This window comes from Sinocyclocheilus grahami, unplaced genomic scaffold (assembly GCF_001515645.1).
Source record: "Sinocyclocheilus grahami isolate Dianchi unplaced genomic scaffold, SAMN03320097.WGS_v1.1 scaffold874.1, whole genome shotgun sequence".
Classification (NCBI taxonomy): Eukaryota; Metazoa; Chordata; class Actinopteri; order Cypriniformes; family Cyprinidae; genus Sinocyclocheilus; species Sinocyclocheilus grahami.
The window spans coordinates 620396-638427 of NW_015506053.1; the positions used below are offsets into that span (position 1 = coordinate 620396).

Here is an 18032-nt window from a genome sequence, read left to right on the forward strand (position 1 = left end):
CTGGTGAACTTTTGGAGAATCGTAGCATCTCTACATCTGTGAATCTTCCTTAATCTGAGTGATAATGTGGAAAAGCTTGGGGGAAACATGTCATGAGTAATGCACAAGCTAAATACTTCACCTTGCCTCCTGAGAGGAGCTCCATACAGCTGGGGCTTAAGATGAACTTATGAGAAGAAGCTGTTTCTTTGGATTCTTTTCTTAAATGGATTTAAATTTATGGATTTATTGTTTTGTTACAAACACTGGATAAACTGTTTGATTAGTGTTAAACGACCCTCGATTTGTCTGAATGATGCACCTGTTTTTTGAATGTTTATAGTAATATGTTCATTTTCATTCTTAGCACTCTGCTATTAAAGCTGCACATTTTCTGTGTTGTAATGATGAGATTTGTTTTTGTTCTCAGCAACGAAAGAGATGTGAACTTGCTGATGGCTGAACAGGCGGGGAACTTCTGCAGAAACCCGGACAAGGACAAACACGGCCCATGGTGTTATACCAACAGCTCATCCATCCCCTGGGATTACTGCTCTCTCAAACCCTGTGAGTGAGCAGCACGCTGTCTGTGCTAACATTACAACCTGATTGAGACCTTTGGGTTCACTAAAAATGCTACTTGAAACATGAGGAGTCTAACACAAGCTGAGGAATATGGGGTAAAGTAAACCACTGAACCAAAACAGTTAAATGCTAAAAAGATAATGCCGAAAATAAACTAAAATTCAGTATTTTATTAATTTAGAATGAACTATGTCACCATACAATAACCAGAAGTGTCTAGTTAGAGCAGAGCATAAAAGTATAAAAAAAGTAACTCTAAAAAGTGTAAAAGGCTACTTTACTACATTTTGAAAATCAAATATGTTTTTTAATTAAACACTTTTCCAAGACACTTTCATTTGTGACTACAAACCATTGCAAAGTTGCAAATAAGTGGCTTTATTATGGTAATATTTGTTTAAACTGGCTACTTGAATTAAATTAGTTGAACCGGTTTGTGTCTGAAATGCAGCTGAACAATTAATTTAGAACAATTGCGAATTAAAATCACAAATGTCTCAGTCAGTCAGTCAGACAACTAATTAAACTGTTTTCTGTTTTAATATATTTTAGAATACAATTTATTCCTGTGGTGGCAAAGCTGAATTTTCTGCAGCCATTACTCCAGTCTTCAGTGTCTTCAGAAATCATTCTAATATGCTGATTTGATGCTTAAGAAACATTTCTTATCAATATTAATGTTGATGTGCTGATCAATATCAATACAGATGTGCTGCGTAATATTTTCATAATTCTTTGATTAATAGAATTTTCAAAAATTTGAAATACAAATCTTTTTTTAACATTATAAATGTATTTGCTGTCACTTTTGATCAGTTTGTGTCCTAGCTGATAAATGTATTAATTTTGTATGTAAAAAAAAAAACCTACATTACAGTATTCAGAAGTTCTTCTGGAGTTAAGAACTTGTGTCAGAAGTTTTTTTAAGTGCAAGCACTGTCTCTAACTTTCATTTGAGTCTATCTGTCTTTACTCACATTAAAGTATGACTTTTGGTTTCTTTATACAGTACAGACAATAACCATATTTTTGACCATTATGTACCCACATATTTTTTCCTGTTGACTTATACTCTCATCATTGACACCGCAGACTTGTGTTGAGCATGTAGGCCATGTGTTACGAATCTACATACGCACATCAATCACTCACACACACATGCGCCCACTTTCCACAGAGGTTTCAGTTTAATTAAAGAGTGTAAAGTCCAGGTGGCTCGGACTGTCAGCACTCCCTCTGTCTCTGTCACACACACACACACACACACACACACACACACACTCACTCGCATGTATAAGTTAAGCTTCAGTGCTGTGTGGGTCTAACTGGTCCCACATGCTGGACCAAGACTAGTCCTATGCTAAAGACATCACACACACTTTCACTCAATTTATACTCTAAACAGCCATCACTGGTGACCACATCTTTTTTTCATTTCTCATGCCTATTCATTGCTTAGAACAAAAATAAACTTCCTTTCTTTTTCCTTCCTTTTTAGGTGAGCCCTCACATAACAATCTGCCACAAAAAGGTAATCACGTCTTTCAAGTGTTGTTAAGCCATGCAGAGATTCTTTCGCTTCAGATTACGTTAGAAAGATTATTTCAAAAACACGCATTTGTGTGTTTTTTCTGTATTCTGATAAACTTGTGTGTCACCCCTCATTTTGTCTTTTCGATCTCTTTACAGATGAGGGTACAAAGACCTCATGTTTTGTTCACAAGCAGGTGAGAATCGTCGGTGGTGGGCCTGTCCAGATTAAAGAAGGCAGCTGGATGGTCAGCATACAGAGAGGGTAAGCCATTTGCAAAATATGTAGGTAACATTGATAAATAATATCATTAACAAACATTATTTGTGGTGCACTAAGAATTGGTACCTCAAGACTTACCCATGTGTAATTATTGAAAGATGAAGAAAGATGAATGGTGAATAACTGCCAGTATGTCATTTTTTTTAAGACTTCATTGTCTATAAAGCATATTTATATGGAATGTCCTGCTTTAAATTATATTAGTCAACAGTTTTAGAACAGAAATTTCATTAATGGGCAGTTTTTAAAATGACTTTTTATTATTATTATTACTTTTCATTATTTATTATTTATTTAGTAAATTTTTTAGTAAATATATCAAACCAAAAGGGCTTATATATTTGCATGTTTATATATGCTTTGTATTATTTTAAGAAAATATTGTTAAATTATTGTATATAATTGTCTTTATTTATTCAAAAATGCTTCAAGTTTGTATAGCGCTTTTCACGATGCAAATCGTTGCAAAGCAGCTTTACAGAAAATTATTTAGTTATATTTTTTATATAATTATATTTAGTAATAGCTTATCAGTGGTGACTATCTCAAGTTGATGTCCATATGGCAGTAATGTATGGTACGGTTTATTGAAGTTTTACTGTTACCATGATTATTTTAGCATCTACTACTCTTGAAATTGCATGTAAATAGCATTTGCTGCTGATATGGCATTATTAAAAAACAACCAAACAAATATATAAATAAAAATAGTGCACTAATAAGCATCACTATTACTGTTACTTTTGTTACAAACCTCTAACCTCTTAAGTATTAAACGTTAGTATGCAACTCATCCTCCACCGAACTACTTACAGGTATCTGTTAACATTATATATTTACTGACTTATTAACAGGTGATACTATTAAGTGTAAGATACTAGTAAGATACAGTAATTTTACTGGGTGTTTGCATTTCCCAAATCTTTGTATCCACTTTCTTTATATCAAGCAAGAAGTATACACAATGTCTGTTTTCCTAAAAAAGTCCATCATATGGCGATTGACTGTAAAATTCCCTCCAAATAAAGTGCAGTTGTCCATGAAGTTTGGACAGCTCCTCAGAAGTAAAGCCCTGCGCTGTCATGTTTTATAACGTGAGAGAGTCATGTTGGAGATGCGTCACTGTCTCATGTCTCTCGGTCTCTTCAGGAGCACTCACTGGTGCGGAGGTTCTCTGGTCAGGGAGGAGTGGGTGCTGACAGACAGACAGTGCTTCTCGTCATGGTAATTATCTCCAGCCTTGCTGCACAGTCACCGTCGTGCCCTGGCCGTGACCTCAGCATTCTCAGGGTCACAGGGTCAATGATCCACAGGCTTTCATGATTTGTCCCGTGCATGTAACCCAACAAATCAAAGCTGCGGATGTTTTTTTAGAAAATGCATCTTATAGCATGAAACATCCATATATCTACATATCCACAAAAATAATTTATATTATAGAGGTAATATCATGAGGAATCAAATTTAGCTTGAACTTTTGAGATAAGAAGATTCATTTTACTACGATAAACATACAGTAACATCCTCCCTACTCTAAAAAAATAAAATTTTTAGACCATTTATTAAATCAAAGCTGCAAAAATGGCCTACTCAGAGCTTTTTAATTGCAAAGAGGCTGAAAACCTATTTTTGGACTTGCAAACATGCAGTTTACTAGTAGATGTGATGCACCACGTTGTAAAAGGCTGTTGGCAGGAAACAACAGCAACAGCAAAAAATGTCCTGTTTAATTTTAAGGATCAGAGAAAGAGTAGAAGATGGCCATAAAAAAAATAATTATTGGCATAAAAAAAATGAATTCAAGGATATTTATGCCCGGTACCTGAAACCATACTTTTTTGATATACTGTATTATATCATTTTTCATTTATTAAAATGTTATTGTTTTTATGATTATTTTACTTTCTACTACTCTGAATTTGCCATGTAAATAGGCTGTTCTGCTGATATGGCATTCAAATCTAAATTGGAATTAGATTGTGAGTAAAGTTGATGCAATATGCTATATCTCATTGCACATTCGTAAAGGCTGTTGACATGAGAGTTTTTAAGGCACAGTAGAAAGAGGAGTACAAAAAGAGTAGAAAATGGTCATAAAATACAAAATTATTGGCATAAATAAATAAATACATATATTCATACATTATGTAATATTTATACCCAAAACTTGAAACCATACTTTTATGATATGCTTTCCCCCCCAGTGTGCCTGACATATCAGAGTACAGAGTTTGGCTTGGTATATCCCATTTGAATGAGTCGGGTGAGAATGACTTCCACAGACAGGAGAGGAGAATCTCACACGTGATCTGTGGCCCGGAAGGCTCAAGTCTCGCTCTTCTCCGACTGACTCAGTAAGACCTGCCGATAAATAAATATGTATATTATTAATTTATTCGATGTCTGATCTTATTCCTTTGTTGTTGATTATATTACCTCTCTGTTACTCTTTCTCACAGACCTGCGCTCCCAAGAGAGTGTGTCAGAATCATTCAGCTGCCTGTGGCGGACTGCAGCATTCAGGAGGACACCATATGCTCTGTGTACGGCTGGGGTGAGACCAAAGGTGGGTTCAGCATAAGAGCCAGTCATCAGAGACTCCCCAACAACTGACAGCTTTACAGGCACACAACATTGCTGTCTTGCTTCCAGTCTAACACAACAACCTCCCAGTGGCTTCAATTGACCATAAAGTTTGGTTTGTTTTATTAACATAAATCCATTACCCAATTCTGGGTGCACACCAAGGAACATCACTTGAATCTATTTTATAAATGGGGGCAGGGTAGGAAATTAACTAGGGCTTAGGGAAAAAAAAAAAGTTACCAAAAGTGACAAAAATGCTACAAATATTTAAAATGTGAGTGCAAAAACGTTCTAGTTTTGCTGTGAGGCAACATTAATAAACAGATGGTGGTGATGAAAGCATTTTAGAAGCTTTTTTCGGTTTGAAACTACATAGCGTAAAAGCAGGAGGGAAGGCACACAAATTTGAGTTCGCATTCAAGCAAATGTGCCAAATATAGTCTCTAATAGAGTGTTTTATGGCTTTCTCAGGCACTGGACATGAGGGAACATTGAAACGGGTTAATCTGCCCATAGTGAGCAATGAACGATGCCAGCAGCTTCACAAAGGGGCTATTCCGATCACCAGTTCAAAACTGTGTGCTGGTGGCAGAAAGGATGAAGGAGTGTGTGAGGTGAGTTTATTCACTATAGATTTACTCCCTGCAGAATGAGCTACCATTCAAAAGTCTGGGGTCAGTAAGAGTTTTTTTTTTTTTTTTGGTCGGAAATGAATAATTTTAATGCAATAATGCATTTCATTGCTAGTAGATACTTCTACATTGTTAAAAAAAATCTATTTAAAATAAACATGGTTCTTCTAAATGTTCTATTAATTAAACAACCCTGAACAAAAAAGTATGTTGGTTTTAGACAAAAACATTAGGCAGCAAAACTGTTAGAAACGTCAATTATAACAAGAAATGTTTCTTGAGCAGCAAATCGGCATATTAGAATGATTTCTGAAGAATCATGTGACACTGAAGTCTGGAGTGATGATACTGAAAATTCAGCTTTGTCATTACAGAAATATTTTTTTTTCTATATTGCATTTTAAAACATTCAAATAGAAAACATTTTTGATCAAATAAATACAGATTTGGTGAGACTTTTTGAAAAAATATTTTTAAAAGTCATACCGACCTCAAACTTTTGAATGGTTCTGTATATCAACGGCTACTTATTTAAATCGCTGACATATTGAGACAAATGCCATCTTATTTTTTGTTTAACTGAACGAAATTATAAAGGTTTTGGTGGCGCTTTTACTTTTGTTAAACTTTAGATTTATTTCTAAAATATTAATTTTTGTCCTTTTGTTTTTTGTATTTTTCACAGAAAGACTATGGCGGCCCTCTAGTATGCCAAGAGAGTAACAGTAAAGTCATTGTTGGCGTGAGCATAAACGGCAGAGGATGTGCCCGACACAACCGACCAGCCATTTTCCTGAACGTGGCCTTCTATACTGGATGGATTCATAAAGTATTCAAAAATTATCCAAACTCAGAAATAAACAACTGATGGAGAACAAGCAGGATTGAACATACGATCTGAGATATAAGAACAAAAATATAGAATCTCCATAAATCTGACAGTTCATTTCTTGATTTTGGGTTAATCTGAACAGCTCTTGTTGAAAAAGTTATTGGGAACTTTCCCAGCTTGGCCGTGAAACATATCTTCAGAAACTACTCAAAGAGCTAGAACTGTTGCTCTGAATTCAAGCAATTTGTACACCTAATAATGCCAGAACCGCAGAGCAAGGCGCTGGGAGACAGAGTCTCTAAAGGCTAAATTCGCAACTAGCCATACGGAAAGATAAAGATTACTGGACTGAAGTGCGGATGGGCAGCCAGAATCTGTTTCAAGAATCAATAGCAATTCCTGGCCACCAAACAAAAACGTCAAGTCCTCGAAGAGAAATCTTGCTGCAGTGCATTACAGAGCATTCGTATGTACATTCAACCCACACATTACACATCAAACTAACAATCTGTACTTCAATTGGGATATTGGATTCAGAGACTCAATCCAAGTTTGAGTCTGGATTCAGGCCAGGACTTAATATATGGATACAAACTCTTAGATCCCAGCAGGAATCTGCCGTTCCCCTCTTTAAAAGCATTCAAAGCTGACCGATGTACATATTTTCGGCCACTCCTTCGGTGTTATGATTATAAGTACTTGTTGATATAAAACCCTCATTAACAGTGTCATTCAAAAAGACCCTCGATAAAGTATTAGCTGTTAGCTGTTAGCATAGCTAAATGTAGAAAATCTTATGGGTAAAAGTATACACAGAAGGCTTTTTTTGCGTTTATGCTCCTGATAATACTTGAAAACACACACGAGAGAGGTCACTGTGTCCCTCAATAACACCTCCTCGTGTCGCCATTACAGATTGTCGTTTCGTCAGCGTAGGTGTTTATATAGTCAAAGGTGTTCCATCCATTTCCAGTGTTGATATTTTGTCCACAAGCCTGAACGGAGATGACATGACCTGCTTGTAGTGACAAATTCGTAGTTGTCATAACATATCAGCATTTGAGGTTCCCATACACTATGTTTCGTTTAGAGCAGTATTCAGAGGATTTGGAAATGTGTGTTGTAAATGCTGTGGTCGTGGGAGTGGGGTACTCACTCCCATTTCTTTCGTAGGTCTCATAGACCTTTATAAGACGTTGGCCTCCTCCATTCCAGTGTCGTTTTGTGTCCTCATTGGGTGGTTTTATATATTTGTAAATATATCAGTATTAATTCCAAATGCACATTTTGTCAGTGTACGCTAAGTGTCGTGAAAATCAAGAACGAGTGTGATATTTTATGTTCACTGAATCGTGCGTGTGTGTATGAGTGTGTGCAATGCTGCAAAGATGCATTGAAGCCGAAATGTGCGTCTCTGCAGGACAGAGAGCAAAGCGAGCACACATCGTGTGTTCTTGTAGACATCGGAATAAAGGGCAGTTTGGGAATTTTACAGATTAATTTAGCTGATTTTCAGATCAGAGCCGTTGTAAGATAAATCAGAGTGATTTTCTCTCTTGTGTGGTCTTGGATCGCTCATTCCACGAGTGCCTCGTTCTCTCGTAGGCTACTGGCCTGCCTCCAAAAACAATCAGCTTGGGAAATTACCTTCAAAAATCATGTCGGCTTTAACAAATAGCTCTCTGAGTGATGACTCGTAAGTGTTTGTATTCCATCCACTCCCGATGCTAATTATGTTGGTTAAAATGAAGGATGAGTCGTTATGTAAGGACGTTGTTGAACACATTGAGATTAGTGTTACTAAAGCACAAGACAAGGCAAAAGAGCCCTTCAGTGGTACCTCATTTGGCTTTAACATTTATCAAAACAAATGTTTTCGTGTATTTTTTCTACTTTGGAACGACATGAAACATGTGTTTGAGGAAACCTAGAAGCTGCTGGATGATGAAGCGGCTTGTTCTGAACTTTTTTCTAAGATACATTGAGGGGGCGATTTAATTTGTAGTATTTCTGTGCGAAACCTGCATCACATTCCCTAACTACCTGCTATCCAGTTTAACCAGGCGATAAAGTCATTGTCATTATTTTCAGTGCAAACATACCTCCTTTATGCATATGCAAATTAAGCTCATTACGGAGTGTGAATTATTCACACAACCCACCAATATTTGCCTGCCACAATTATCGTCCAGGTACTGCAGTTAAATGGAATTACATTTTAATTTCAAGAGATGTTTGTGTACATTTTCTGTTAAACATGGCAGTACAGATTTAGTTTGCACTGTTATTTCATTTATGTTATTCCTTTTTTGAATCTGGAGCTAAAAAAATGTGCTTTGGTAAATCATAATCATGACATAAAAGGTCATATTTATAATAAAAAGTTCAAATGACAATTCATAATTATGAGATACATTAAGTGATTAATAAGTCATTAATGAAAAAATAAATCATAATTATGAGATAAAATTGATTTTGACATAAAAAGTCAAAATTATGACAAAAGTCATTATGAGATATTTGAGTCATATTTGAGATACTCTGATATAAAATGTCAATTATGAAAAAAAATTGAATTTGTGACAATTATGAGATAAATCATTATTACATAAAAAGTCATAATTGTGAGATATAGTCATAATCATGACATGCTTGAGATTCATAGTCATATTTCAGATCAAAAGTTGGAATTATGACATACTAGGGCTGTCAAAAAAAGATTGAATTTCGAATATTCGTAGAATTTAAAATAAAAATCCACATTCGAATGCAAAAACGTTGCATTCGAATTTTAGGTGTGCGTTAAGGAGACAGCCTTATCAGTGGCGCACGAGATGCTATGACGATGTAAGTATCATTGCATTTTAATGTTTTTGTTAGCCTATCCAGTTGAAGCCACTAGATGTGGCGCTGCTGCGTTGTTAATTACAAATATTGCGGGGAAAGAGAACATCAATGCGGAGAAGATCTTGTTTACATCAAAACGGAAACCAAGCCGTTTACACAGAATGCATATTTCGCGCATTTTCTAGAGGGACATCTATCACCTTTGCACTTGCGTCTCGCACAAGAGAGCCGCATTGTTTAGAAAGCCATGTAAAATTAATGCAAGTTCAACTTTGAAAAAACATATCTCGAGACTTTATGGCGGGTTTTTTCCCCATCCCACTGCAACTCGTGTTTTTAAATGAAAAATGTACTCTGTGTGATTGGCTTTCGGCCCTTTGTATTAAACTATGAATGCATAAATGTTGCTGTTTTGTTTATAGTTGTTTAAGCAACTTAATTAATTATAATTGGTTTATAAACATTATTTTAAATATTATGCACTTTTTTCCACAGATAGTCATGTTTTCTTATGCTTTGAATAAACGTGCATTAGTAATATTTTGTTCGATGCACCCTCTTGTGGCCTCAGGAGAGAAGCCAAAAGCTTTTCTTTACCCTAACTGAAATTATGCATTTTAAATTCGAATATAATTCGAATTTTGATCATATTTAAGTACAAAATGCGAATTTAGTTTTTCAGCCATTTTGACAGCCCTATGACATACTAAGTCATAAAAATTAGATACAAATTAAAAAGTATGACAAAGTTTTGTCCTAATTATAGCTTTTATTTTGTCAGTTTCATTTAGTTATAACGTTTTTTATTTTTTATTTTTATCTCATATTGACTTTTTTATTAGAATTTTGACTTTTTAGGTCATAATTTTGACTTTTCATCTCATAAATATGACTTAATATTTTTATTTTTTAAATAATAAGTATGATTCACCAAAGCACCTTACACCTCATGTGGTGGAAATGGGCTTCAAATTAGACAGTTCATGCATGCAATAAAAAAAGAAAAGAAAAAAAACAGCACAAAAACAACAACAAAAAAACGGTGCACTTCAACTCTGAATTCCCTCCTTTGTGTCTAAAAATGCCTGAGGTCCTTCAGAGTTCATGTGTGTTTGCTCCTCTCTCTGATGTTTGTGTGTGAGAAAGACGGCAGGTGAATGTATAGTGAGCTGCTACGGACAATGTAAAGTTGTAAAATGCTGTCTTTGTACAATGTGTTTATTGTCTCACCTATTCATGTACAGTAATATTCATACTCAATGTATTATTCACCTCTTATTCCAACAACAGTATTTATCAACTTTGCCTGTGTTTGTGTTCATTAAAATATATATGTGCCTTTACTTCAGTATATCCGGCAATTATCTCTCAAATAGCAATAATAAATTAGAAGGCCAGAAAATAATAATAATAATAAAAAGTTTGCCCATACATGACTGAAAGTGGAAGGATTTTGCTGACTTGATAGACGGAGATGTTTGTGAATGTGTGCCACGTGATTTATATATGAGATTTTGTTCATCATTTAGCAGATGCCCTGTCATCGAGCCCCTTTTATATCACAGAAATGCAAAGGTTCAAATCCTTTGTTACAGAAAAGTATTTTAAGAGTCTGTGTTGACCCTCTGTCTTTGTCCGTTTACTATCACTTCAACATGAAATTATGCTGCCCCCTTTTGGAGGGCTATCTTCAACATGATGAGTAGGACTCGTTAATCCCACATTGAAATTGGTTTAATGTATATGTTGGCCAATATGTTTGACGTTCAGTTTACATCAAATCAACGTCATGTCAATTTTTCGACGTAAGTTTGATTTGCATATTTGACCTGTTTCATTTTTGATGTCACTTCACTTCATAATGTGTACATAATTTGTCCCGCATCACACGAAAATAAATATAGACTTGTTTATTATCTAAATGATAGACTTATAGTGAGTGGATCCAAGGCATAAGGACCAGTATATCACAGAGACTCTCTTTTGACTTGGACAAGTAGACAACCACTCAGAAACCCATAGAAACTACCTAGTAATGCCCTAGTAACTATTTAGAATACTTAAGCAACCATATAGGCTAGCAATGCCTTAGCAACCACATCTTGGGTGTAAGTTCTGCATGCATTATTCACTTTAAGAAAGTGTACAAATCTGGTTTATGTTGTACTTTCAAGGTCTCAAATACACAAAAATGTACTTTTCTGAACATGTTTGCAGCGCAATATTTTTCCAACCAGCAGGGGGCTTGTTTCCCTTACTAATGGGAAAACGTTATTAACATTGGACTTTAGTTTAAGAACAGTCAAGACATTTTTATTTATATATATATTTTTACATTTATTTTAATTTTTTGTATCAACTTATACTGAAACAGACTGAAACATGCCTTTGAGACTTCACTATTTCCAAAACAAAAATATGAGATTTTCGATTAAACTTCATATTTGTTGTGTTAAGGAGACTGTAGGCCGTTAGAAATGCATATTGGTCAAGCTCCAGCACTTTTTTATAAAATAACTACAAGCAGACAATTTTCGAGTAAACCACAAAATATGTCCACCCTGTCATGGACAAATTCAAAGTATAGAGTATATACATTTGCATTACATAGTGATTATAAAATGTAGATTTTCAGAAAGATATTTTGTCCCTTTCTCAAGAATACATTTTGTTTAGTGGGAAAAGTCTTTTGAAAAATTGAAATTACTGCAACATATTTGTATCCCTATAAAATATGCGAAAGTTGCACTTTCTTTTCTAAATAAAATCAAACGACAAAGATATCTGGTCAAACTTTCAATGGATACTAACTGGCCCTCATTTCTTTATAAAGAAATCACACAAAAAGTTTTGCTAGCTTATTTCAATAATTTTCATAAAAGATGAAGATGGCAGGGTGGACAACAAGATGACAGGGTGGACCTTGGCATGACAGGGTGGACAAATGCATTAATGGGTGAAGAGGACATCAGATAAACAACAGGAACAACAAGAAACCCTTAAGTAATATAAATAATGATTTCAGAAATATATATTCTACACTGCAATTGTAAATTGTAAATTGATTTAAAAGGGCATTTTTACATTTATAAGGCCATTTTTTCTCACAAATACTTAATTCAATTCAATTCAAGTTTATTTGTACAGTGCTTTTCACGATACAAATCATTGCAAATATATTGCATATATATATATATATATATATATATATATATATATATATATATATAATTAATTTATGTGTGAAGAGGACATCAGATAAACAACAGGAACAACAAGAAACCCTTAAGTAATATAAATAATGATTTCAGAAATATATATTCTACACTGCAATTGTAAATTGTAAATTGATTTAAAAGGGCATTTTTACATTTAAAAGGCCATTTTTCTCACCTTATTAGATTTTGTCAAATACTTAATTCAATTCAATTCAAGTTTATTTGTACAGCGCTTTTCACGTATTAAATTATGAAAGTAATAAAAAATGAAATGATACTCTGAATATGAAACTAAAGCCACTCACTAAAGTTGTTAAAAACACGGATTTATTCAGTAACAAAACACCGCTTTGTGTTGCTCAGAGATGCACAACAGACAATATTGACAGTATTATGTTTAAAACGTAACTATATATATATTTTTTATTTTTATTTATTTATTTTTTTTATTGGACTTGTATAAAGTCAATATCACATTTGCAATCGAGCAGATATTCAGGAAAATGGCACTTTTGCTTTGGGCATTTTTTGCCCACTTATCTTGAATTTTAGCCACATTCTAACTACATTCTAATAGGCTACATCACAGTGAATCGTTGCCTTCCATCATGTTCATCACTAAGCAACTGCATACAATGTTAGATAGCATACAGTTCTGGGCTGGGGTGCATTAAATGCATTTATCAATTCAAACTTTTTTTCCCCCATAATTAATCACACCAATTTAACATGTTAAATCCAATAGCCCTTGTTAAAACATAATCAGAATTTTGCAAAAACTATGCACATGTTTTTTTTTTTTTTTTTTTTTTTTTTTTTTTTAAGCAACTGCATACAATGTTAGATAGCATACAGTTCTGGGCTGGGGTGCATTAAATGCATTTATCAATTCAAACTTTTTTCCCCCATAATTAATCACACCAATTTAACATGTTAAATCCAATAGCCCTTGTTAAAACATAATCAGAATTTGGCAAAAACTATGCACATGTCCCCCCCTATGCACATGTTTTTTTTTTTGTGGGAAGTCGTGGCCTAATGGTTAGAGAGTCGGACTCGTAATCCAAAGGTTGCGTGTTCAAGTCTCATACCGGCAGGAATTGTAGGTGGGGGGAGTGAATGTACAGCGCTTTCTTCCACCTTCAATACCACGACTGAGGTGCCCTTGAGCAAGGCACCGAACCCCCAACTGCTCCCCAGGCGCCGCAGCAAAAAATGGCTGCCCACTGCTCCGGGTGTGTGTGTGTTCACTGCTGTGTGTGTGCACCTTGGATGGGATGAATCCACTAATTCCGAGTATGGGTCACCATACTTGGCCACATGTCACGTCACGTCATGGAAGGCTTGGTGACAGGGTGGACATTTTTGCTTATAGTTAGCATTTAATAAACATGGTATACCTTCAGTCAGCAAAGTGGTTCATTGTTGAAGCTGAATATGTACTGCTTAAAATATATATTTTTAATTGCTGAAAAACTTTTATGTAAATTAATATGTTACTATGACAGGGTGGACTTGTTAAGCTTGGCAACATGCAACTACAAAGACAATATGATGAAAATGAGGAAATATAAGTGTAGATACTCAGTGTATTGCAGCAGATTTGTTAACCTCCACTGAAGAAAGGCAAAATGGGGGTAGAGACTTCACTGAGTAGATCAGAGGGTTTCTTAAAGGGGCATTTACAACATCATGACAGGGTGGACAGCAATTTCAGGGATGCGTGCAAAATGCTTAATATTATTATGAAAATAGAATATAAATGAGCAATCTCACTTGTTTTATTAACAACTGGCTGAGGGCAATGAGAATATTTAAAAAAAATATTTCAATATTGTGTTATTTTACCACTTTTTACACTCATTGAAGTTAGCTGAGCTGCATGAGGGACATGCGAAAATCACATACATCCAATCAAAGAAAATGGTATAAAATTAGAAAAATACATGTCAAAAGACTGTAGTTGTAGTTATATTTGTGGAAATGTTTGGTCATTTATCATATCATTTCAGAATTTCATTATATTGTATTGTGTTCATGATGACTAAGTGATTCTGATGAGGACACCAAAGGCACTTTATAGTGATGCACTGTGATAAACGTTTCCGTTATTATTTTGTTTATCGCTTTACATTTAGCTTGAAGTCAAAGAGGAATAGGCCTACTGAACCACAATTACAGGGAAGGGGTTATTTTAGGGGTTTGTTTTAAGGTGCTGAATGTACCATTTCCTGAGAGTTATCACCAACAGCACCCGGGGGTCGAATAAAAACACTTTTAAAAGTGCTGACCTGTTTCCTCAGCCTGTTTGCTCATAAAGCTAAGGTGTTAAGCACCGTTTTTATGGAGAGGGACGGGCCGGTTTAGTTGGAAAGTGGCTTTCGGGAAGACACTCTCCAGAGGGAAGCGGCAATAGATTAGAGAGGTGTGCAGTCACCTTGTGTTCAGCACATCCAGCCCGTTTAGCTGAGTTAACCTGGGGCTTCATAGGCCTTCGGTGCCGGACACTGCAGGGAAAGCGGCACCTAATTAGCAGAACAGCGGCACGGCGGGACAAACCGGTTCCGTGTCCGATCATAGGGTGTAGTGTCAGTCTGGGACCACTGGGTGGAGTTGATGCCACATCAATGAGACGGTTCTAACATCTGCTAATGTAATAAAGGTATCTGAATGATTGGTTTTGAACAGCTTGGTTTCTCTCTCTCACTTTGTTAAACCCAAGCAATTTATGTATCCAGCCAGCCAGCCAGCAGTGGAAAGAAGCGATGTACTTTGATCTCTCTCTCCTTCGTTCAGTGCGAAGGTTGACGCTGTGTTTGGTATGCTGAAGCTCTGTATGTGTGTTGTGTTGGCCTTGGCTGGGTTTTAATCAGCGATCTGAGCTCAGGGACAGCAGCCAGTACCCTGCAGGGGTGGTATTGCTAAAATTGAAGGTGGACAGATGAGTTAAATACAAGCTGGATCACATACGACAAGAGCTCTTCACACAAGGACGAGGAGCTCAGCTCATATAGCAGAGCCATAGTGGCATCTGGCACCAGTGCTTTTGCTCTCAGGAGAGTAGAATAATTACTGTTTTTTAAAAGCTTTTGAAAGATGTCTCTTATGCTCACACAGGCTGCGTTTATTTGATCTATAATACAGTAAAACATCTTTTTGGGGTTTTACCCAAAGGTTGCGGGTTCGAGTCTCGTACCGGCAGGGATTGTAGGTGGGGGGAGTGAATGTACAGCGCCCTCTCCCACCTTCAATACCATGACTGAGGTGCCCTTGAGCAAGGCACCGAACCCCCAACTGCTCCCCGGGCGCCACAGCATAAATAGCTGCCCACTGCTCCGGGTGTGTGTTCACGGTGTATGTGTGTTCACTGCTGTGTGTGTGCACTTTGGATGGGTTAAAATGCAGAGCACTAATTCCAAGTATGGGTCACCATACTTGGCCACATGTCACGTCACTTTAAAAAATATATATAATTATAATTTAAAAGAACTGTTTTATATTTGGATATGTTAAAATGTGATGCCAAAGCTGAATTTTCAACAACCATTACTCCAGTCTTCAGTCTCACATGATCCTCCAGAAATCATTCTAATATGACTGTTTTATATATTTTAAAATGTATTAAAACATAAAACAACATGTCACAATATTACAATTTTTACTGTACTTCTGATCAAATAAATGAAGCCTTGGTAAGTGTATAAGAGTTCTTCCAAAAAACACTTTTGATCGGTAGTATTCAAAATAATATGTGATCTGTTATTTTTACTTCAAAAATGTGGCATATTTTGAGTGAAACAGGAAAATCAGTGAGAAAATGACTGTAGGGTGAGACTTGGTTTTATCCCTCTGCATGTGTCACAGCGTGTGGCCCTGTGATTGTGTGGCAAATCATCAGTCATCAGTCCGGCATGGACTGTCCAAGTACAATGTTTCTGTACTGGCATCTCTGATTCCATTAAGCACCTTTAACATAAAATATTCTTCACACTAATAAAAAAAATGGTTCTTTTAAGAACTGTTCACTGAAAGGAGTGTCTGATTATAAAAAAAATAAAATAATGTTTATGTAGCCTACTTCTTTCTCTGTACAAAGGCACTCTCTTTATGACAACACATTGATGGTTTAAAAAAAGTAATAGACTTCAGTCAGTGTATATGCCAGTTCAGTTGTTGGCGGTATTGGGGGAGGAGCGTTCTCAGTCTAGAGAGAATTTGATTGGACAAATGTCAGCACAGTGCAGGATGAATCAACATTTCAACATTTTTGTTCAGTTGGGTCCGTGAAATGTGAGATTGTAAATTGTGTATCTGATAAAAGAGAATTATGTCAACATTTAGGAGTTATACAGGGCTTTTCAAACCTTTTGAAACCAAGGGCCCCTGAAATATGATCTCCTTTCGAAGGACCCTTTTCCCTAAAAAATTAAGACTAATTTATTCTGTGTGTGAAAAATAGCAAGTGTGATGTTCTATAATATTATTTTGGAAGTCCATTTCCACCATGGAATAAAAAAAATAAAAAAAGGTAATGCTCATATAAACTCTAAATTATGAGCTATAAACTCAGAATTAAAAAAAAAAATTACAATACACTTTTTATTTTTTTGTTCTTTGGTGGAAACAAGTTTTCATATATAATGTTTTTTTCCCAAAATTTAAGATTTGTTTTTATGTTGTAATTTTACTAAATCTAAAATAAATAATTAAAATATTATCTGAAAAAGATGATTATTTTTTATTTAGTAGGCATCTTTTTTCGACCCACTATAGTACTGTTAATGTATAATTCTGAGGAGAAACATTTTTAGTTCAAATGAATTATTTTTTTTTTGTTAAAAATTGTAATTGTTTAAAGTGTTAATAATTGCATTAATCTACAGTTTCTACATAAGTTCTGCAGATCTCCTACTGTCCCTTTGCAGCCATATGTTTGAATTGGTAATATTACTATGGCAAACCCACCTACCTGCTGTTTAGTTAGGCCGCATTTACACTGCATGGTTTTCCTCTAATGTGGCACAGATCGGATATGGACCACGAGCGTGTAAGCAGGAAAAAACTCACGTGGATTCCGATATTCTCAGATCGGTTTCAGGCCTCATTCATTTGTGGAAATAAATTTTTGTGCAGCCATAATGTCATGTTATGTTTTCTTTCAAGCCAAGCTGAAAGTACAGTATATAGTTTGCCTCTTTAGTGTATGTTTTTATGTGCACATGCACTTTTCTGACTGTTCTTACACACTGGGGCTGAACGATCGACTCGCAAGTCGACTACACAATCACTCAACATATTGAACGATTGTACTTTCATCCCTCACAGTCTCATGTTTGTTCACGTCAAATTAAATATGCCGTCTGCTCTGTCCAAAGTCTACAGTGTGCAGAAGTCTGGCTTGAAATAAATATAACATGCTTTGCTCCTTATTTCCTCATGTGATGTTTTCCCATATCCTCCTTTAAGACATTAGTGCCCTTTCTTCCAATTTCCCATCAGCCCGCACTGGGAGTCGACGTGCAGGCTTTGCCGTCCAGCTA

At 35.6% G+C, this 18032-nt stretch overlaps 1 protein-coding gene across 1 annotated transcript in view; it reads left to right on the forward strand.

Annotated features, from left to right (window-relative positions):
* The window catches only part of LOC107563412 (hepatocyte growth factor-like), a 30882-nt gene extending 22134 nt beyond the window's left edge, over positions 1–8748 (forward strand). The window contains exons 11-18 of the mRNA XM_016248290.1: positions 410–546; positions 2063–2095; positions 2254–2359; positions 3527–3601; positions 4582–4731; positions 4837–4943; positions 5435–5577; positions 6281–8748. Of these exons, the coding sequence (XP_016103776.1) occupies positions 410–546; positions 2063–2095; positions 2254–2359; positions 3527–3601; positions 4582–4731; positions 4837–4943; positions 5435–5577; positions 6281–6463 (934 nt within the window). The 3' untranslated portion in view covers positions 6464–8748. The remainder of the gene's footprint in view (positions 1–409; positions 547–2062; positions 2096–2253; positions 2360–3526; positions 3602–4581; positions 4732–4836; positions 4944–5434; positions 5578–6280) is intronic.
* The last annotated feature ends 9284 nt before the right edge of the window (positions 8749–18032 follow it).